The sequence below is a fragment of the Notamacropus eugenii genome, chromosome 5 (assembly GCF_028372415.1).
Source record: "Notamacropus eugenii isolate mMacEug1 chromosome 5, mMacEug1.pri_v2, whole genome shotgun sequence".
In the NCBI taxonomy this organism is placed as follows: Eukaryota; Metazoa; Chordata; class Mammalia; order Diprotodontia; family Macropodidae; genus Notamacropus; species Notamacropus eugenii.
The window spans coordinates 12,747,456-12,767,690 of NC_092876.1; the positions used below are offsets into that span (position 1 = coordinate 12,747,456).

General features: G+C 60.5%; 3 protein-coding genes and 1 long non-coding RNA gene across 8 annotated transcripts; 2 read left to right on the forward strand and 2 right to left on the reverse strand.

Annotated features, from left to right (window-relative positions):
* The first annotated feature begins 221 nt into the window (after nucleotides 1-221).
* Nucleotides 222-7,564, forward strand: CA11 (carbonic anhydrase 11). Of its 2 annotated transcripts, XM_072607437.1 has the most exons (9): nucleotides 222-1,098; nucleotides 1,495-1,569; nucleotides 2,455-2,597; nucleotides 3,221-3,406; nucleotides 3,609-3,704; nucleotides 6,204-6,276; nucleotides 6,393-6,547; nucleotides 6,747-6,912; nucleotides 7,486-7,564. In XM_072607437.1, the coding sequence occupies exons 1-9, from the start codon at nucleotides 1,032-1,034 to the stop codon at nucleotides 7,500-7,502; spliced, it is 978 nt and encodes a 325-aa protein (XP_072463538.1). In that variant the 5' UTR covers nucleotides 222-1,031; the 3' UTR covers nucleotides 7,503-7,564. The 2 variants fall into 2 exon arrangements, with proteins under 2 accessions (XP_072463538.1, XP_072463537.1); XM_072607436.1 differs by having other exon boundaries at nucleotides 6,747-7,564.
* LOC140503456 (uncharacterized) lies at nucleotides 2,247-5,189 on the reverse strand. The gene is made up of 2 exons (XR_011966794.1): nucleotides 4,103-5,189; nucleotides 2,247-2,991 (listed from the first exon to the last, which is right to left on the reverse strand). It is a non-coding gene; the product is annotated as an uncharacterized lncRNA (long non-coding RNA).
* A 399-nt stretch (nucleotides 7,565-7,963) lies between the features above and the next one.
* DBP (D-box binding PAR bZIP transcription factor) lies at nucleotides 7,964-11,997 on the forward strand. Of its 3 annotated transcripts, none has more exons than XM_072607443.1 (4): nucleotides 7,964-8,744; nucleotides 9,403-9,819; nucleotides 10,579-10,790; nucleotides 11,209-11,997. In XM_072607443.1, the coding sequence occupies exons 1-4, from the start codon at nucleotides 8,615-8,617 to the stop codon at nucleotides 11,422-11,424; spliced, it is 975 nt and encodes a 324-aa protein (XP_072463544.1). In that variant the 5' UTR covers nucleotides 7,964-8,614; the 3' UTR covers nucleotides 11,425-11,997. The 3 variants fall into 3 exon arrangements, with proteins under 3 accessions (XP_072463544.1, XP_072463546.1, XP_072463545.1); XM_072607445.1 differs by lacking the exon at nucleotides 11,209-11,997 and adding an exon at nucleotides 11,016-11,202; XM_072607444.1 differs by lacking the exons at nucleotides 7,964-8,744; nucleotides 9,403-9,819 and adding an exon at nucleotides 9,826-10,418.
* Nucleotides 11,998-12,156: 159 nt separating this feature from the next.
* On the reverse strand, nucleotides 12,157-20,093 carry SPHK2 (sphingosine kinase 2). Of its 2 annotated transcripts, none has more exons than XM_072607392.1 (6): nucleotides 18,983-20,093; nucleotides 16,090-16,572; nucleotides 14,666-14,815; nucleotides 14,461-14,555; nucleotides 14,270-14,385; nucleotides 12,157-14,141 (listed from the first exon to the last, which is right to left on the reverse strand). In XM_072607392.1, exons 2-6 carry the CDS (start codon nucleotides 16,466-16,468, stop codon nucleotides 12,701-12,703), a joined length of 2,181 nt encoding a protein of 726 aa, XP_072463493.1. In that variant the 5' UTR covers nucleotides 16,469-16,572; nucleotides 18,983-20,093; the 3' UTR covers nucleotides 12,157-12,700. The 2 variants fall into 2 exon arrangements, with proteins under 2 accessions (XP_072463493.1, XP_072463492.1); XM_072607391.1 differs by having other exon boundaries at nucleotides 18,977-20,093.
* Nucleotides 20,094-20,235: the final 142 nt, after the last annotated feature.

Genomic DNA, 20,235 nt, shown 5'->3' on the forward strand with positions numbered 1-20,235 from the left:
GGGGATCCACCTCTCACCAATTATTTTCCCCCCGATTGCAAGCCCCCACCCCCAAAACCAAGAGAGACACATAGAAAGAAGGGGGAAGGGAGGGAGAAGCAAGAAATTGTAGAGAGAAGAAGGGGAGAGGAGGGGCAAAGAGAGAGGAGAGGGAGGGGGAGGGAGAGAGAAGCAGGGGAAAAAGGGAGGGGGCAGAGAGAGGGGAGGGGGAAGGAGAGGGAGAGTGAATCGAGAGAGAAGGTGGGGAAGGTAGGATTTAGAGATGAAGGTAGAGAGAGGGAGAGAAAAATAAAAGGTGGGGAGAGACCTAGAGAGGGGAGGGAAGAGGATAGGGGTAAAGCAGAAGAGGGTGGTAGTAGTGGTGAAGGTAAAAGGGGGAAAGATACTGAGAGGGAGAGAGAGGAGAAGGAGGAAGAGAGGGAGGGAGGAGAGAGATACAGAAAAAGAAACAGACAGGGAGAGAGGAGAGAAAAGAAAGAGAAAGAGAGGGGTGAGAATTTGAGGTTTAAAAAAGAAGGAATGGACTGAGGAAGGGGAACAGATACAGAGACAGGAAAGAAGGGAGGAAGGTGTGAGACAGAGAGAGACAGACGGAGGGAAAAAGAAAGAAGAGAGAGAAGGGGAAGGGAGTTACAGAGAAAGGGAGATAAAAGACAGAAACGAAAAACAGAGACAGGGAGAAAAAGACCAGGGAGAGAGAGCGGCTGAAAGGGAAGAGACAGGGAAAAGGTAGGGGAGGCTAGAAGGACTGGTTCAGAGCAGGGGAGGAGAACCCTGAGTAAGAGCCCCTTCCACTATTCTGATATTTGGAGATTACAGGCCTCTAGACAGAGGAGGAGGGAGGAGATTATTTCCCATTGAAAAGCAGGAGAGAGACAGAGATAGCTAGATACAGACAGGAGAAGAGACACCAGACTCCCATTGATAGATAGGGAGATAGAGACAGAAGAGTGAAAGAGGAAGAGGATCCAAGGGTTGAGAAAGACAGAGACCCCTGAAGGCATCGCTGCCTGCACATTGGAGCCTGAGAGATGGGGGGACCAGCGAGCCTCAGTCCTCCCCGGGCCCTGCTCCTTGGGGCTGCCTTGGGGGCTGCAGGTAAGAGTTCTGGGACAGGGTAAGGCAGTAAGTGGGGGGGGGAGGGGGGCTTCTCTCCTCTCTGGGAGGGAGATGGAGAGTTCCATGAGAAAGACACCTCACAGATACCCTGCAGAAAGAATTTCTGAGACAACTCAGAGACCTCTCAGAGACTTAGAGAGAAAGAACTCAGAGAGTACCAGGGGGAGACACACGTCTGGGGGTGGGGGTGGAGGGTGGGGGGAAGGCTACTTCCGAAAGCCTGGAGGAATTTCTCTCCGAGAGAGCAGACTAAGAGACCTTTCAGAGGGAGAGAACAGGAAAGCCCCTCTGACGCCCAGGGACCCGGGGGGACGCTGGGGAAGAGAGGGGGACCCGATGAGCACTCATTCGGCCCACCGCCCACCCCTCTCCCAGCTCACATCGGTCCGGCGCCTGCCCCCGAGGACTGGTGGACCTACAAAGATAATCTCCAGGGAAGCTTCGTCCCAGGTGCACCCAGTGTGGGACCCCAGCGTCCCCCACCCCCAACTGCAGGATCCCAAGGCATCCTCGGACATCACAAGAGCCCAGACCCAGACCACCCCTTCCCCACCCCATCCAGGACCCCAACAACCACTCTGAACGCCTTTCTCATAGAAACCTAGTCCGCTCCTCCCCTAGCCTCCCCCCTCCACGCCCCTTCCCCAGGGACCCCAGCATCCCCTTTCCCAGACCCCTTCCTCTCCGGGGGGGACGTAGACGTCCCCTCTACTCCGCAGACCCTGGCCTGTCCTGCCCCCGATCCCTCCCGCAATCCCCTTGCCCCTCTGGGACCCCTGTGTCCCCTCCCCCAGCTCCCCTGGCGAAGGCCAAAGAGCCATTAGAGATGCTCATCTGAAGTAGTGAGTGGGCGAGAGTGGAAGCCAAGCGCGGGGGCGGGCGTCGAGCCAGCTCCATTCCCGGGGACCCAGATCTCCACCCCTCCCCCTCGGCCCCCTGCGGTCACAAGACCCTCCCAACGCTCTGCCCGGTCTTGACCGTAAGGCCAACGAAACTACAACCCCCATGAGGCACTGGGGCAGAGGAGCAGCTGAGAGACGCGCTAGCTTCCGCGATACCTGCTGGGAGTTGCAGTTTTATTGCTACATGGCTCAGGGCGGGACGAGAAGGGCAAATTTGGGGGAGTAAGGGGCTTGACAAATCCTCAGGAACCCAGGGGCCCCCTCCTTCAGCTCCTGACAGTAACACGAACCCAGGTGTCTCTTTCCCCTAGTCGCTAGCCCTTCAAAGAACCAGGCATCCCTTTGCCCTCGGGCATCCAGGTGAAACCACCCTTCCCTTGGTAGTTGACTGTCACTTCTCCTGCCTCCACCTCCCCCCCCCCCCCCCCCCCAGGGCCGCCCTTCTGGGGCCTGGTGAACGCAGCCTGGAGTCTGTGTGCCGTGGGGAAGCGCCAGAGCCCTGTAGATGTGGAGCTGAAGAGGGTGCTCTACGACCCCTTCCTTCCTCCGCTGCGGCTCAGCACCGGCGGAGAGAAGGTAAGGGGGCCCGGCCCTTGCTGCTCTGGGACCTAGTTGTCCCTCCGTAGCCCCGCCCATTCAAGGACCCGAGTGCTCCCGGCGCCCAGCGCTCTTCTTTATCGGGTTTGGATGCGGTGGGCTCTAAGAGTGATCTTTTTCAGCTGGCTGCTGGGCCCCAAGACCCCCAGGACCCGGGAGGGGCGGTCAGGACTGGCCTTCTGCAGGTAGAACCTGCCCTGGCTTGGAAAGGGCCTCCTGGAGCCGAGGAGCGAGTGCAGCCTGGATCTGAACTGCTGGGGAGGGGAAAGGAGACTGGGGCCAGAAAGTGGAAGACCCGAAGCAAGGCAGCAAGGCTAGGGGGCGCAGGATCCGGAGCTAAGGCAGGGCCCCTATTACGGATGAGGCATATGACCTGGAAGGAAGCAGAAGCTTGCTCAGGGTTACCTGGCCCCAGCCAGGGAGATCACTGCCTCAATTCCATAGTTTGCCCCTGGAGAGGCTTCCAAGCAGGGAAACCAATCTGTGTCTGATTTCCCTCTCTATACCCTGTAGAAGACTTAAACAGGTCCGAGGAGGTACCGGGGTGGAGTTCCCCGCCTCTGGTGTCCTCCTCTCTAACCAGCTCTATCTCTCCATCTTAGCTTCGAGGGACTCTATACAACACTGGACGACATGTCTCCTTTCTGCCAGCCCCAAGGCCTGTGGTGAATGTGTCTGGGGGGCCCCTCCTCTACAGCCACAGACTCAGCGAACTTCGTCTCCTCTTTGGGGCCCGAGACGGGGCTGGTTCGGAGCACCAGATCAATCATGAGAGTTTCTCAGCAGAGGTGATGGTTCCCTGTTTGTGCCCACCATGGGCTTGGCCATCATTTGGCCTTGGATGCCACTGGTCACCCTGACCTCCTTCACAGACTCATAATCCCAATCTTTAGCCTTTTCTGACCCCATCCCTGGACCTGGAGTCTCTCTGCTCCTGACATTGACTCTTCTCCTTGTCTGTCTGTGCCCTCATTCCTCCCCTCCATACAGGTGCAGCTAATCCACTTTAACCAAGAACTCTATGGGAATCTAAGTGCAGCCTCCAGGGGTCCCAATGGACTGGCTGTCTTGGCACTTTTTGTGAATGTGAGTTTAAATACCTGGGCATCCAAGATGGCAGGAGCAGGGGTATAGATTGTGAGGAGAGGATATCTGAGAGGCTGGGGGAAAGGATGCCTAACTCTCAAGGGGCCTAAAGGAGGAAATGTCTGGGTATCTGAGGAGGGGGCACCTGGGTCCCTGGGATCGAGGACTGTAGAGAAGAGATGTTGGATGCATGCAGGGAAGGGGCTCCATGGGGCCATGTGGATGGCAATGTTCTTAAGGGGACACTTGAGTACGGGATTCTTGGCTCCCCTCTGAGACATCCCCTTTTCCCATACCAAAGAAAGCTAACTCCAGGGACTTCTCTGGAGAGGTGTCCCGGATGCCTTCTGGCCAAGGCCAAGGTCAAGTGCCATAGCCCTTCTCTGAACAGGCCTCACCTGGTCTAGAGTCCTGGGTCTTGGATTTAAATGCACCTTGGAGTACTTTGGAGGAGCCCTTCATCAAACAAACAGCAATAAAAGTCGAAGGGTGTGCAGGGCTCTGGACTTAGCAATAGCAGGAAATAGGATTTGAAGAGAGTACTTGCCCTCAGACAGCTTTCAATCGAGGATATGGGATCTAAAATTAGGCACAAGACTAGAGCATGTTCAGACCTGTGTTTTTAGCAGTGTGGGACCCCCTGCAGCTCAATCACCACCTGGTCTCTTTAAAGAAGGCAAAAAAGAGAAAGGGGGCAGAGCGGGGAGGTCCTGGGGGGGGTGGTTCACAGGCAGAGTGAACTCAGGGAGGGATATGGAGGAAGGGACAGGGTACATTAGTACTGAGAAGGCTCTGAGCAAAGAACCAGAGGTTAAAGTGGCCAGGGCAGAGAGCCATCCAGTTGGACTCAAGCACAGAAAGGGTAGACCAGGGTTATCCAAGGAAAGCCTGGAGCGCCTTCACTGGCAAGGTCCAAGGTGCCCTGGTGGATAATAGAATGCTAGGCTTGGGGCCCGGAAGACCTGACTTCATACTCATCCTCAGACCCTTCCTAGCTGGGTGACCCTGGGCCAGTCACATAACCTCTGTTTGCCTCAGTATTCTCTTCAGTAAAATGGGAATAGGAGCATCTCCCTCCCAGGAACAAATGAGAGAATAACTGTAAAGTGCCTGGCAGCACTTGATATCTAGTACTAGATAACTGTTAGCTGTCATGGTTAATAGGAGCCTTATTATGATCCGGGCAGGGGAGGATGGACTTGATTTAGGAAACAGAATGGGCTAGTGAAGAGGGGTTGGTTTCTGCTGAGGATCCCTCCATCAGATCAAGAAGCCTTGTGTCTGTAATGTGGACATCACTCCTTTGTGAATCCATTTTGTCTGAAGTGTTAGACAGCTACTGTCCTTCTCTGTCCGGTCATTGCCCAGCACCCAGCCAGAGGCCCTGGCCTCCTCACTCACCAGGCCCTCCCCACTCAGAGGCCCTGGCCTCCTCCCCCAACCCCCCCCACTCAGAATCCCTGGCCTCCTCCCTTACCAGGCCCTCCCCCCCACTTAGAGGTCTGGTCTCCCTCACCTGTCCCCCACTCAGAGACCCTGGCTTCCTCCTTCACCAGGTCCTCCCCCCCACTCAGAATCCCTTGCCTCCTCCCCCAACCCCCCTACTCAGAGGCCCTGGCCTCTTCCCCCCAACCCCACCCCACTCAAAATCCCTGGCCTCCTCCTTCACCAGGTCCTCCCCCCCACTCAGAGACCCTTGCCTCCTCCCCCAACCCCCCTCACTCAGAGGCCCTGGCCTCCTGCCCCCAAACCCCCCCACTCAGAGGCCCTGGCCTCCTCTCCCACCCCCCACCCCCACTCAGAACCCCTGGCCTCCTCCCTTACCAGGCCCTCCCCACTCAGAGGCCCTGGCCTCCTCCCCCCAACATCCCCCCCAACTCAGAGACCCTTGCCTCCCCCCTCACCAGGCTCCCCCATACTCAGAGGCCTGGTCTTCCTCACCGGTCCCCAACTCAGTGCCCAGGATTTTAGGTCTCCTTTGAAGAACTGGGGATGTTTAACCCAAGGAAGAGTAGGGTGGGGGGAGTATCTGAAGGAATGTTACCTAGCAAACATATGGAAAGCTACGGACAGGCAGATTTAGTCCTGCTGTAAAGGAAACCCTCCTCTCAGAGACCTGTCCCAAGGTCAGCGCCCCTGCCCCTGAGGAGGCTCCCATAAGGGGGGAGTCCAAGCTAGATGATCCCTTGGGGTCTTGTCCAGGTGTAGATTAGAATTAGAGTTCAGAGCTGGAAAGGACCTTGGAGGACCTTGTTATACACTCAGACACTGGAGCCCTGAGGGGGAGAGACTTGGGGTGGGCCCCCCAGGGAGTAAGTGGCAGAGCTGGGGGCCCCCCAGGGCCTTGAAGCTTATTCCTGGGCTCTGGGCATCGGTTAAAAGCAGAACCTTTGCTCTTCTCACCAGAGGCCCCATGACATTCCTGCTAGGCAGCTGGGCTTGGCCTCCATAGCCAGCCTCCTTCTTAGGGTCCTTCTTGTCCTTGGCATCCCACCCCAGGTCGCTGCCAACTCCAATCCCTTCCTGAGCCGCCTCCTTAATAGAGATACCATCACCCGGATATCCTACAAAAGTGAGTGTCGGGTTTCCAGCGGTCTGTGTCTCGGATGGGGAGGGACTCCTGGGTTCCTCCTGCGCGGAGGCCAGGCCAGCTGGGTTCCCTCTCTCACACGGGGGTCTCTCTGGCAGACGATGCCTACTTCGTGCAGGACCTAAGCCTGGAGCAGCTGTTCCCTGAATCCTTCGGCTTTATCACATACCAGGGATCGCTGAGCACCCCGCCCTGCTCCGAGACGGTCACCTGGATTCTCATCGACAGAGCCCTCAACGTCACCTCCCTGCAGGTGGCTCCCTCCTCCCCAGTCAGGGAGTTTGAGTGGATGGAGGGGGGGATGGGAAGGAGGGGGTGCGCCATCCTGCCAGGCTACGCCCCGCTCTGCCACCTGGCCCGATAGGGGCACGTCCCTGTCTTCCCCCGGCCTCAGTTTCCCTCGTCTCTAAGCACGCCGCAGCCCCTGAGCTCTCTTTGGTCCCCTGCCCCAGATGCACTCTTTGCGGCTCCTGAGCCAGAACCCGCCGTCGCAGATCTTCCAGAGCCTCAGCGGCAACGGGAGGCCCCTGCAGCCCCTGGCCCATCGCGCCCTCCGAGGCAACCGGGACCCGCGACACCCGGAGAGGCGCTGCCGGGGCCCCAACTACCGACTGCACGGTATGCCCGGACCCAGGAGCCGGAGTCCCCGAGTTGATCCCAATCTCAGGGCAAGAGAGCGCGCCGAAAACTACAGATCCCAGGAGAACCCGGGGCCAGAACATAGAGAGCGGGCTAACCACCGGCCGCGAAGCCTACTGGGATTTGTAGTCCTGCCCTCTCCCAACTACTCTGGGATCAGCCCGGGGTCTGGGCCGGGGAATTCTGGCATCTAGGTGCCAGACCCTAGACCTGTCCCTTAGAACCAGGACGTCCTAGGAAGGTTTGCCCACCCCCCAACCCCCCCCACGGGAGCGCAGGGGCTATCAGCAGCTCGCTCCCGACGTTGGCCCTCCAGAGACACTTGGTACAGTCCACTTACGATCACCCCCATCCCTGCTGGCATCCCTCGAGGTGGTGAGGTCTCACTTCCCTAAGGTAATATACAATATGCCGTGCACCCCAGGGACCAAGGCTAGTTCCCTGCCCAATCCACCCCAGGCCTGTGGTACAAGCCAATTCCCCCTCTGGTTTCAGTGGTAGGGCCCATCCTGCCCCGACCTTACCTCCTCCCCCACCCCTCTTTTCTTTCAGTGGACGGTGCCCGTTGAGAAGAGGACCTGCTTGTGATTCCCTTTCCCCCCAGCTAAATCTATTAAAGAGACAGAACACCCTTCTTGTGTAGTTTGGAGAAGCTGAATCCAAGGGATTGGGGGAGGGGGTTACATTGGAACATCTACTGAATGGCCGAGGGAGGATGACGCAACCTTTTCCCGAACCCAAAGGTTTTGGGGCTCAGTGACTCCGCCTGAGCAGAGGCCCCTTTAACAACTCCCCCGCTTCTCCCTCCGGGGTAGCAACCCCCCTCCGGTCCACAGGATTCGGCGGATGGCACGCGCGGGGCCACGTGCTCCCCCCCCCCACCTCCCGCCCCGCCCCATCATCTCCATTTGGGTCACCGCGCCAATGCTCATTGGAAGAATCTAGGTCAGGGCCCCGCCCCACTCCCTCCCCGCCATGCGCTCGTGGGGGGATGGGAGGGGTGAAGGTGAGCCAGGGAACAAGTTCTGGGCAGGATCATCCCTATTGGTCGCTCATTTCCCCAGCCATACCCTGATTGGTCGGCGAATATAGAGCTTGTGAAGACTGGGCGGGCGGAAGGGGAGGAGGGGCCACAAGGCACGAGGCGCGGCCAGACCGGGAGAAGGAGGGGCTTGCGGGCCTGGGGCGGGCGGAGAGGCCTCCGTGGGGCCTGCACCAATCCACACCCCGCTCCCTCCCCCAGCCTGTTTTTTTTTTTTTTTGTTCTTGTGCATCCAAAGAACTTTGCAGCGCCTTTGGCTCCGCCTGCTTCTCGGCCAGCCTCCCAGCCCCGTCGCACACTCCGACAGACACACATACACACACACGCCTCCCCCGTGCAGGCTTGCCAAGCGCCGCCGATGTGCACGAGCTCGCGCTCGCGGACTTTAAAGCACAGGGCGCCCGCCGCTGCCCGCTCGCCCGCCGGCCCCTGGCCTCGCCGGGGCCCCTTGCAGACAGGCGCTCGCCCGGCCCGCTCGGGGGTCCGCGGGCTCGCCACGGACGCCTGGCTCCCACGCGCTGGCGAGCCGGGGCTGGCCGGGGTCTCTGTCCCGGGGCGCCGCGGCACCCGCTAGCCCGGAGTTTCCGAAGGTGCAGCCTCGTCGCCCATGAGCCGGTGACGGCCCCCAGCCCCCGGGGGATGGCGAGGCCCTCGAGCGACAGGTCCCCGGCGCCCCAGCTGCTGGGCGGCCCGGCGGGAGGCGCGGCGCTGCACGGCCTGCGAAGCCTCCTGCAGGGGCCCGGGAAGACCAAGGAGCCGCCGGCCAGCTGTGAGTGTCCCGCGGCGGGACCCAGGCGTCCCCTCCTCCCCCGGGACCCCGGCGGCTCTGGGCGGGCGGGGGTCGGGAGCTCACAAGGCTCGGACACGGGCCGGGGCGGGGCCTCCCGGGGTCACGTGGGGCCGCGGGCCCGAGCCGGGGCGGAGCCCTGCCCCTTCTGCGGCCGAGGAGCCCCGGGCTGGGGGCGGGGGGCCCGGAGGAGCCCGGCTCCGCAGCCGCTGACCCTGCTCTCGCTCCTCTCCCCGTGTCCCCCTGCCCCGCTCCCTCTCGGGCTCTCCCGCGTCTCCGCATGGCTCCTCGCCCGCCTGTCCTTCCTCCTGCCCGGCCCCTCGGTGCCACCCTCCACCTGCCCCTGCCCCCCTGGCTCGCCCCGCCCCGCACTCCCGTTTCCCCCTCCCGCGGGCGCTGCCGCGTCCTCTCTGCACCCCCTGCCTTGGGCTCCCCTGGTGCCCCCGCTGCCGCCCGCCCCGCGTGCCTCCACCTGCGGGTCTCTCTCTGCACCTCGCTGCCCCTCTCGGCTTGTGCCCCGCTGTGTCTGCGTGTGCCCCGCTGCCCGTGGGCCCCGTCCTGCGTGTGACTCGCTCTGCGTGTGCCCCGCTGCCCGTGGGCCCCGTCCCCGTCCGCCCCGTCTTGTCCGTCTCTCCGCCAGGTCTCCTGAAGGAGAAGGAGCGCAAGGCGGCTGCCGGCGGCAGCGAGGAGGTGGGCGGCCTTCTGGGGGTCTCGGGCCGGCCTCGCTCCGGCCCAGGCCCCGGAGCCCTGCTGGCCTCGTTGCTGTGGGAGCGGCCTCTGCCCTTCGGCGACGTGGACGACGTGGACCTGGACGCCTTCCTGCTGGAGCACGGGCTGCCGCCCAGCCCCCCGGACCCCGGGCCGCCGGCGCCCCGCGCAGCCCCCGCCCCCAACGCCGCCGCCCCGTCCTGCTCCTCGGGCTCCTCGTCCCCGGCCCCGTCCAGCTCTTCCTCTCCCGTGCCCACGCCCACGCCAGCCTCTCCACGGCTGTCCCCGGGGGGACACGTACTGGGACTTAGAGCCCCAGGCGCAGGTGGCTCGGGCTCCCAGCGCGCAGGTGCGCCGGTGTAGGGGGGCAGTGGGAGGAAGAGGAAAGGAGAGTTCGGGGCCCCGGGGAGGGCGAGATGCCCAAGGGGACGGCCGGACCTGCCACCCCTTCTTCCGAGATCTGGGCCGGGCGATGTTTGGACTACAGCTCCCAGCAGCCCCTGAGACGGGCCGCTCGCTCTCAGCCCGAGCTTCTACCGCGGGGGCTGCTGGGAACTGGAGCGCTTCGGCCTGTCAAGCCGCCTGCGTCCTCCCTGGCCGGGCCCCGCCCGGGGCTGCAGCCTCACACTCAGGGCCCACGTGAGCCCCTCCCCATTCCCCAGGGCGGGCAGCCCGGAGCGGCGCGCGGTCACGTGCGGCGGAGGCGGGAGCGGAGGAGTTCTGGACACGTGACTCCGCCCCCGCCCCCGCCGCCGTGTCCTCGGTTGGCCCCAGCAGGCGGAGGGGAGGCTCGTGCGCATGCCCCTCGCTCTCCGTACTGGGGAGGGCCTCTAGCTCCGATGTCTCCCCAGGCCCCTCGAGGGGGTTTGAGGGAACAGCAGGAGAGGTCGTGGCTGGACTGCCGGAAGAGCTTCCCCGCGCTGACCGTGCCCTGTTCGGTTGGGGGAGGTGGGCCCATGAGGAGTGAGACTGGGGGATGAATGCACAGGATGACCCCAGGGTGACGTCAGGCCCCTGGGGGAGACCATGCCCACCTGGATGGATGGATGGATGGATGGAGGCCGGGGGAGGGAGGAGGCCCCACGTCAGCCCCCCCGCTCTCCCCCAGGCCCGGCCTCCCGGGACACCCCCAGTCCGGTGGACCCCGAGTCTGTGGAGGTGCTGATGACCTTTGAGCCCGATCCTGCTGACCTGGCCCTGTCCAGCGTCCCAGGCCAGGACACCTTTGACCCCCGGAAGCACCGCTTCTCCGAGGAGGAGCTGAAGCCCCAGCCCATCATGAAGAAGGCTCGAAAGATGCAGGTGCCCGAGGAGCAGAAGGTGAGCTGTGCCCAGGGGAGCCAGCCTGGGGGCCGGCACTAGGGAAGCCAGCTAGTTAGGAGCTCCGTGGGCATCGGGCCAGCTCCCGTGAGACTCAGGTTCCTAGTTTGTAAAAGGAAGCCAACGAGGCCAGTACAGCCCCATTGGCAGGACGCTGGACAGCAGCAGTAGGGAAACAGCCCACTCCACTGACAGTGGTCGTTGACCTCGGGCCTTTTCCTTCAGGGAACTCTTTTTCAGGCCTCCCTCTCCCCATTTGAGGGCCAGCCCTTCTTTAAGGGGCTGATCACCACTTTGGGTTAAAGGCTCTCATTGGCAGTCATGCAGAAGGATGGTTGGGACACACAGACTGATGGAGCCAGAGGCTGGTTCCTCCTGCCCTGAGCCCCAAACCCTGCCTGCCCCTCCTCCCCCCCAGGATGAGAAGTACTGGAGCCGTCGATACAAGAACAATGAGGCAGCCAAGCGCTCTCGGGATGCCCGGCGGCTGAAGGAGAACCAGATCTCCGTGCGGGCTGCCTTCCTGGAGAAGGAGAATGCCCTGCTCAGACAGGAGGTGGTAGCGGTTCGGCAGGAGCTCTCCCACTACCGGGCGGTGCTGTCCCGCTACCAGGCCCAGCACGGGGCTCTGTGATGCTGTGGCCTCCCCAGTGCCCCTGAGCCTCCACCCTGGCTGGCCCCACCCCTGGACACTGCCTCCTGGCCCTGACTGGCTGCCAGCTCCCACCTCCACCCCCAGGACATTCTCCACTGAGGACCCTGGGTCCCTCACCCTAAGTTCTTGGCACACTGGGACCAGCAGGCTCTTCCCAGGAATGCTGCCAGCTGAACCTTGTGTGGCTCTGGGCAGGACTTTGGCCTCCTCCCCAGGATCAGAGGATCCTACAGCAGCCCCATTCCTATCCCTTGAACTGTTCCCCATCTGCCCTCTAGTGTGGCCATGGGCTGGAAATCTGGGCTCCTTGAGGGGCTAAGGCCCAGAGAATGGTAGGGCAAGGTGCTGAGAAGACGATAAATCTATCTATCTATCTATCTATATATATATATATATTTTTTAAGAAAAAGAAGTACAGGTCCCTTCTCCTCCTCCCAGGTAAAGGGGATGGATGTGAGGGGGAGGACTGAGGAGTTGGGGGGGCCCCCTTCCTATTCCTTTGCTTCCTGGCCCGCTCCATTTGAATAACTCCAATAAACCATGAGAAGCCAAGCATCTGCTGCTGGGGGGTGGGGAACAGGACCCCACAAAGAACCTTGGGGAAACCACTTCCCCCTCTGGGCCTCAGTTCCTCTACCCCATCTGTAAAGTGGATCCACTCATTCCCCAGGCTTTCCACCTTCCCTCCTGACACAGGAAGGGCCAAAGGGCTGAAGTAAGCGTTATTGTTTATTGCATAGAGGCTGTAGCCTTGAAGATCACTGGGGTAGGGGAGGGAAACTGAGGCAGGGGCCCCAGGAGTCCCTGGTACACCCCACCCCTCAGGGAAAAGGTCCTAGTGCAACAGAAAAGGAGGGTGCTCACCAGGAGCGAAGGAGGCAGAAGGGGCAGTCCCCATCTGGGGGCCCAGGGAAGGCAGGCCTGCCATCTGGTACCCCCAACATTCTGGGTCCCATCATGGGGCTGAAGAGGGGAAGGCTCTGCCCTCAGGAGGTCCAGCTGGCTCTGGAGACCCTGTCTCCAGCTGTGGTCCCTATATGGAGACTGGCCCTGGTGGCCAGCCTCATCCCCTGAGGTGAGAGAGAGGAGAGGCAAAGCTCTATCCTCCAGTAGAAGCCCAGGCCTGGAGAAGGGCCTAGGCCTCAGACAGGGAACTGATGGAGATGCTGGCTCCACCTGGTCAGGCCTTCCCCTAAGCAAACAGGCTCAGAGCTGACGCTGGGCCTGTAGATCAGGCTTCCTTCCCCTAGCCAACCTAGGTTTTGCCTCCTCCCCAGGGGACTGTCCCACACTTGGACCCCCAGGCCTCCCCCCCGGCCAGCTGGGGTTCTTGGGCCTCAGGGCCTGTAAGCAGGGTTCCTAGGCCAGGGTGGATCTGGGCCTGGACAGGCCCATACTCCACCTGTTCTCCATCCACTGTGAGGATTCCATGGTGGGTGAGTGGCTCTAGGCGAAAGGCTCGAGCTGTAGCGTAGCCCAGCTGAGGGCAGCCCAAGTCAAAGTGGCTCCCCCTCTCCATGGCCAGAAAGAGTCGGAGCAGGGAGGTCCTGGAAACACCACCTCGAACCCAGCACAAGTGTACCAGCCCATCCCCAAATTGAGCGTGGGGGACTGCCACCAGGTCAGCACCTAGGTGGCTTGGTGACTGAGCCAGGATTAGCACAAAGTCACCCTCCAGGGTCACCCAGCCTGGGGGCAGCGGGGAGCCAAGGGGAGGCAACAGGTCATCCTTGGGACCGTGGTGGGTGCCAGGAGGTGGTGACTCTGAAATGGGAGAATCCCCAGGCTCCAGGGAGGTCTGTGAGTTAGCGGAAGGAGAGAGATTGGAGGGGGTTAATGGGGAAGCAGGAGCCTCCCCAGGCTCTAGGCATGGAGGGGAGGAGGAGACATTGGGGGCCAGAAGTTCCCCAGGATCGTCAGAGGCTGGAGAAACAGCAGAGGATGATGGAGTCTGAGAGGCTGGAGAGTCAGGGGAGCAGGGAATGTCTAAGGACCCTGGGAGGTGAGGGGAGGCTTCCAGATCAGAGGGGATCATACCACTGCAAGAGACTGGAGGGTCAGAAAGGACTGAGGGATTATGGGAGGCTGGGCAGTCAGAAGAGACCAGGGTACTGCAGGAGGCTGGGGGCTCTGAACCCATCAAGGAACTGGAGGCTGAACCTGAGGCAGGCCCAGGGGTGAGGGGAGGGTCAGGGGAGAGGAGGCAGGGCCCTGGGGAATGAGGTGGGGAGGGGGAGGGGTCTGGCTGGGCCTCCTGGGGAAAGTCTGCACCTCTGGCCAGGGGCAGGTCAGACACTGAGCGGTGTAAGGGTGAGTGAGCGTCTTGTGAAGGGGCTGAAGCTGGAGTTGGGGCCAGGGCCAGTTCGGACGCAGCTCGGGGAAGAGACTGAGACAAAGCTGGGGAGCAGTTGGAGGCTGGGGAGGAGGCTGGGAGGTAGGAGAGGCGGCCTGGGTAGACATGGAGGGAGGCCAGTTGGAGGACTGTGCCAAGGGTGAAGCGGGCAGAGCCCAGAACTCGGAAGCGCTCACTGTGAATGTCCACATCAGATACAAAGCCCCATGCCACAGAGAGGAAGGAGAAACAGCGGGTTCCCGAGGCCAAGGTCACGGAGAGCAGATCCAGGGGGGAGCCCCCGCCCCGGCACATGAGCAGGGAACAATTCAGTAGCAGATCTAGGCCTATTGCTGGCTCAAACCTGCCCAGAGAAGGAGTATACCGATGCTGAGTCAGAGAGGGAAGGGCAGAGTGCAGGGGAGACAACCAGGGCATGCATAGAGGAAGGAGGGGAAAGGGAAGGAGCCCAAGGAGACACCCCCTGCCTACCCTCCACGCTGGTTGACTGCTCCTGCCAGAGCATTCCCTGAGCCACAGGGCAGGATGCCCACGGGAATCTTCACAGCTTCCTCCCAGTCAGGCCGGTCCAGGAGCCCGTTCACCACCTGCCAGCAGAGAGAGGCCGTGTGAGTGTCCTAGGGCCCCCAGTTTGGCAGCCGGGGCACCTGGCTCCAACTCACCTCGTACAACAGGCCGTCTCCAGAGAGGGTGACGATCCCATCCCACTCGCTGAGACGCAGCCCCTGTACCAGCTCCCGGGCGTGATTCTGCCGCTCTGGGGAGAGGAACCCATGGAGGGGTGAGAGGTGGATGGGCCCTTGCCAGCCGCCCCTCTCCCCACCCCGGGGACCCCAGCATCCCTCCACCAAGCAGGCCTGGGCTCACCTGTCTGGATGAGGTTGAACGAGAGCCCCGCTTCAGAAATCATGGGCAACACATGGTTCTTACACCATTGCCAGGCCAGGCCCCGCCCCCCAAAGGGATTGACCAATAGGAGCAGCCGGGGGGGCTTGGGCAGGAGCTCCGGTGTGATGTCTGGCTCAAAGGAGGCAAGAAAGGTGTCAGCGATCCAGGGGGCAAAAAACAACTCCCAGAAGGATTCGGGGCTGAGCTCCCTCATGAAGGGGGATGGCAAGCCTCGGCCCTGCCGGCAGTTGTGATTCTGAAGTTCTACGCCCCCTCCCCAATTCCATCACCTAATGAGGCTCTAGAGCAGGTCCCCCAGCCCTGTGTCCAAGTGCGATTGCTCCCTGGTACGCTCCCTGACATCCCCTCCCCCCACGCTCAGGCTTCTCCCACACCACCCACCCCAATGGGAAACACTGGAGAAGGGTGTGATATTTCATCACTTCTGTTCTTTGGACCCAGGTGTCCTGGCACACTGCCCAGGTTCGGGGGTGTTGAGTGAAAGGATGGAGCTAATTGTTCTAGGCTTACAGTATACCACCCACTTAATCCCCTGGATCTCAGGTATACAGTCACCCAGACAGAAAGAGCACTGGGAGGCAAGCAAAGAGAGAAAAAGACTGAGAGGGAGTTCCAGTTCCCAGGCCACAGGTCCACTCCCTTCTCTCCCTATCCATTTCTCCCTGATGGGGACACGGGGTGGAGGGGAGAGAAATGGGGCAGGGAGACAGGCACACAGATGGGGAGCAATAGGGAGAATGTGAAGTACAGTATGGGAGAGGGGTGAGAAACAGAGAGAGTGGAGCAGACATGGAGAGCATGAAGAAGCCTGAACTGGAAAGGGAGTTGGGGGGAGGGAGGGTGCAGAAATGCCCAAAGTCCTCACTCTTGTCTCACAAATATTGTCCTCTAGGGTTCCTGGATATCTGCCCACATAAATGCAGAAACACAAAGAGCTATAGAGAGCCAGGTGTGTGTGTATGTGTGACAGAGAGAGGCAGAGAGGGATATCCAGTGAGAGACAGGTATCCCAAAGGTAGAGAGACCATGGTAAGGCTTGATCCAGCTTGGCTGAGTGTTTTCCTCTGGTCCCCAGGCTTTGGTCTCTCCCTCCTGGAGTCCCTTACACTTTGGATTCTTTGCTTCTTGCCTTGAGTTACCCATCATCTTTCCCTCCCTCATTGCTTCTTTTCTCCTGTCCCCTTCCAGGGTCCCCTAGATGTCCTCCAAAGATGTATCTCCTCAGATCCTGACCTCTCTTCTGAACCCAGGCCCTGTTCTAGACTATCCCATTCATTCTTCCTAAGCTTAACCACCTGGGGTACCTAAGTTCCTTCTAGACTTCATTCCCTCCATCCCCCTGCCATTGGGAGGCCTTTCCCCACCCTGGCCCTGCAGCTCACCAAGGTTCCCAGGCAAGGGCACCCCTCGAAGTAGGCAGGTGAGAGCAGTGGCCCATCGCTGGGCCTCTGCGTGATTCCCCTTGTAGTCAGGGGCCCGGTCTGCCCGGAATGTCCGAGCCGCCCGTCGGCGGCCACCCCGCCGGCCCCGCGGGTAAGTGTAGACACACAGGTAAGCAGCAGAGTCGTTAGGGGAGCAGCTACGCAAGGTCCGACAACCAGAGACCTCAGCCAGAGGTACCAGGGCCCCCTGGGGCCAGGCCTCTGGTCTGGGGCGCAGCCGCTGGACATGCAAGGCCACTGGGGTGAGAGTCAGGGCAAAGCGGGGACCTCGGGCTGGATAGGAGCCAAACTCCCCATGCAGGAGTGGGGTGCCTGCCATGGCCCAGCCGAGTACCCCCTGGCCTGGACTGCCCAGGGATCAGGGTTGTGGGCTCTGGCTTGACTCCTAGGAGGTCAGCTCAGCTCTTCCTGGAAGGCCAGGATCTGCAGAGAGAGAGGGAGGGAGAAATTAGGGCCAGGTTAGGGAAGGACACCCTCACAGAAGGAGGAGAGGAATCTGGCTCAGACCCAAGGCCTCACTGCCTTCTTCCTGACCCACACGCCCCTACCGCCTGTGACCATTTCACGGAGCCCCCTGTTTTGCTGAACCCCATCTCTTTACTAGCCCTCCAGCTCTTTCCCATCTTCCCTGCCTCCAAGGCCCCCAAAGTGAGATGTGCAGAAAGAGGTCATGGCCAAAGGGTCTCTGCCCCCGCCCCAGGGCCGAGGAGACACACCAGACCCTAAGGGAGTGGGGGGAGGGGCTGCCCAGAGGACTGGTACCCACACACAGTGAAAGGGAGAAAAGGTCCCCCAGAACACGCGCCAGCACCGAGGACAGCACGAAAGACAGAGCAGAAACCCAGAGACCTTGGTCGATGGGCAGGAGAGGACGCAGAGGGCCAGCCCGGCCTGGCCTGCCAACAGGGACCGCAGCAGCAGGGGCTGGGGCAGCGCCGACCCTTCGGTCTCTGGCCAAGGTCCTGCTCGCCGACGCCCCCGCCCCGCCCCGGCCGACCTTTGCCCCTCCTTCACCAGCCCCCGCCCCGCCCGCGGGCTGCCCGACCCCGCGGCCTCTCACCGTCCGGGATGCGGCGGCCGCCGCGTCAGGCCCCCATCCCGCGGGTCCCCCGCCGGCTCCCCGCCGGCTCTCCCTAGCTCTGTCCCAGCATCTCCCTCGTCATCTCGGCTCTGGCTCTGCCCCCGTCTCCAAGGGACTGGGTCTCTCCGGGGGTCTCATCTGTCTCTCGGGGTCTCTGTATCACTACAAAGGTCTCGGCGTCTCTTTTAGTCTCCGTGTCTCTCAGACTCCGTCTCCCCGTCAATCTCTGCTCAGTGTCAGTATCTCTGACCCCGCCCCCTCCCCACACCCGGAAGTCCCGCCCCTCCCCCGGCCCTGCCTTCCCGCATCGGTCCAAAGGACTGTGGAGAGGGTAAGGGGTGGGAGGAAGGTGTGTGGAATTTTATCCAATGGAAGTGTAGGCCTGACTTGGATGAACCAACAGGATCGCGGAGGGGGAGGGGCTCCACCCGACCCGGATGGTAAGAGGCTTTGCGTTCGCAATTCTCGCGAGAAGCAGCGCCATAACAGGGGAGGTTGTGCGCCGTGACCGCCATGTTTACTATGGGCGGTGGCCACGCAGGCGCCTTTCTTCGAGAGTGCCCACCCTGCTCCGCGACAGACAAGGATGTAGAAAGACAGAGAGAGATTCAGAGGCAGAGACCCAGAGATAGAGGTGCGAAGACAATAAGACCGAATCAGCAAGACAGGAACAGAGACACTGAGACACAGAAAGACACAAACATAGCAGCACGGAGAACTCTGTGAGGCAGAGAGACTCAGAGACAGACACAGCAAGAAAAAGACCCTGAGGCAAGAGTAGATAGATGCAGAGAGACAAGACAGAGACGCAGACAGGCAGCTGCCGAGACTGCACTGAGCGGGGAAGACAGAGACCCTGAAACGGACACACCCTGAAGCAGACAGGAATCCTGAAACAGACAGAGGCCCTGAAACTGACGGGAACCCTGAAACTGACAGAGGCCCTGAAACTGACTGATGGGAACCCTGAAACAGACCTTCAGAAATTGACGAGGCAAAGGAAGATATAGGGGAAGCAAAGACAGACTCAGAAACTGTGAGGCTCCAGCCAAGAGCAGAGAAACAAGACCTTGGGTGGGGAGGGTGGGGCACATTCCCATAGAGCCTGAGACTCAGAAGCAGGAAAAGTCCCTTTGGTTGTTGCAGCGACAGACCAAGTGGTGGTGGTGGGTTTGAACATTAGAAGAGCAGAGAGATGATGCAGAGACTCACCGCAATCACTGGCATCCTACCTTCAACCTATAGTCATTTCCTTCCCAGCTAAGGTTCTAGGACAGGACAAGGAGCTGCAGCTCAGACAGGGGAAAGGACCAGACTAAGGTCACACACCCAAGTGGTGATAGCGGCATCACTGGAACTCACGGCTCTCTCCCTAAGCTAGGTGGCACCATTGTGCACAGGCTGGGCCTGGAGGCAGGAAGATCTGAGTTCAAATATGACCTCAGACACTTACTAGCTGTGTGATCCTGTTTGCCTCCCGTTCCTCATCTGTAAAATGAGCTGGAGAAAGAAAAGGCAAACCACTCTGTCCCAAAATGGGGTCACAGAGTCAGATAAGACTGAACATTAACAAAACTTCAGAGACACTGGGAGAGACTAAAAGGGGATAGGGGATGTCAGATATTGAGAGACAGTAACAGAAAATCAGGCAGAAAGCCAGTTTCAAAGAGTGCAGAAGGAGGAATACCCCCTCCACCCCCCATCCCCAGCCACCACTTCCTCAGATTTGAGCCAGCTCATTCAAACCTGGACCTGATGGTGGCAGCAGGCAGCTGGCTTTCTCTCTTCTGTCCAGCTGCTCTCAGCCTCAGCTTGTGGGGATGCAGGGCAGGAATAGAGGGTCCAGGACCCTGACAGCACAATGGGCTTGGAGGGGTGAGGAGAATCTGAACTCAGCTTGTTTCTGTCTCTCGGTCTGCTCTCTGTCTCACCCTCTGCCTCAATTTCCCTTTCTGTCTCTCTACCTCGTTTCTGTTTCAGGCTTTTCCTGCCCTGATCGCTCTGTGTTGTCTTATCCTTTCTCAGAGGCCCTGGCTCTTTGTTTCCATGTCTCTTTTTAGCTACCTCTCTATTCCTCACTGCCTCCCTCTCTGACTTTGCCTTGGTTTCTCTGCCTCTCTTGATTTTGTCTGTGTCTTTGCCTCTGTCTTCTCTGTTTCTCCCTTCCTGTGTCTGTGTCTTGGACTTTCTTTCTCTCTTTCTCTCTCCCTTCCACCCCCTCTCTCTGGCTTTTTTTGTTTGTCTCTCCCTTACACACACCCTCTGTCTCTTTCTCTCTCTCTCACAACCCCATCTCTATCTCTTCCACACACAGCCTCCATCTTTCTATCTGCCCCACACCCCACTCTGTCTCTGTCCCTCACACATCCTTCTCTTTGTCTGTTTCTCTGTCTCTCCCCTCACCCCCCTCTCTCTGTCTGTCTCTGTTTTTCCCTGCCTGTCTCTATCCCTGTGTGTGTGCCTCTTTGCCATCAGTCTCTCTCCCTCTGGCCCTGTCTCTCTCTCTCTGTCAGTCTCTGTTGCCTCTGTGTGTGTGTCTCTCTTTCTCTGTCCCTGTCTCTGTCAGTCTCTCTCTCTCCTTTGCCTCTCTGTCTCCCTCTGCCTCTCTCTCTCTCTCTCTCTCTCTTTCTTTTGCCTCTCTGTCTCCCTCTGCCCCTGTTTCTCTCTCTCTCAGGCCCTGTCTCTGTCTCTGTCTCTCTGTGTGTCTCTCCGTAGGCTCTCTGTCTCTCTCCCTGCCCCACCTCCCCCAGCCCGGCCAGGCCAGTCGGACCACTTTCGCTAGGGCTGGGGGTGGCACAGAAGTCAGACCCGAGCCCGCACGAGGTGAGCCCGGGGACATGCAGTAGGGGGCTGGGGCTCTGGGGAGGACCTGCGGTTAGACAGCTGGCAGGACTGGGCGGACTCCCCGGACCACGCTGGGCTCGCTGCACTCCGCCCACTGTCAGGAAGCTGCGGCGCCTTCCCCGCCCCCCAGTCGGCCGGGCTTCCCAGAACCACCGAGATGT

Coding starts and splice junctions, on each gene's coding strand:
- CA11 (XM_072607436.1), top strand. CDS start 1,032: ATGGGGGGACCAGCGAGCCTCAGTCCTCCCCGGGCCCTGCTCCTTGGG. Junction 2,598..3,220: donor TCAGCACCGGCGGAGAGAAG/GTAAGGGGGCCC, acceptor TCTCCATCTTAG/CTTCGAGGGACTCTATACAA. Junction 6,277..6,392: donor CACCCGGATATCCTACAAAA/GTGAGTGTCGGG, acceptor TCTCTCTGGCAG/ACGATGCCTACTTCGTGCAG.
- DBP (XM_072607443.1), top strand. CDS start 8,615: ATGGCGAGGCCCTCGAGCGACAGGTCCCCGGCGCCCCAGCTGCTGGGC. Junction 8,745..9,402: donor CAAGGAGCCGCCGGCCAGCT/GTGAGTGTCCCG, acceptor TCTCTCCGCCAG/GTCTCCTGAAGGAGAAGGAG. Junction 9,820..10,578: donor CTCGGGCTCCCAGCGCGCAG/GTGCGCCGGTGT, acceptor GCTCTCCCCCAG/GCCCGGCCTCCCGGGACACC.
- SPHK2 (XM_072607392.1), bottom strand. CDS start 16,468: ATGGCAGGCACCCCACTCCTGCATGGGGAGTTTGGCTCCTATCCAGCC. Junction 14,556..14,665: donor GTTCAACCTCATCCAGACAG/GTGAGCCCAGGC, acceptor TCCTCTCCCCAG/AGCGGCAGAATCACGCCCGG. Junction 14,386..14,460: donor GAGACGGCCTGTTGTACGAG/GTGAGTTGGAGC, acceptor CTCTGCTGGCAG/GTGGTGAACGGGCTCCTGGA.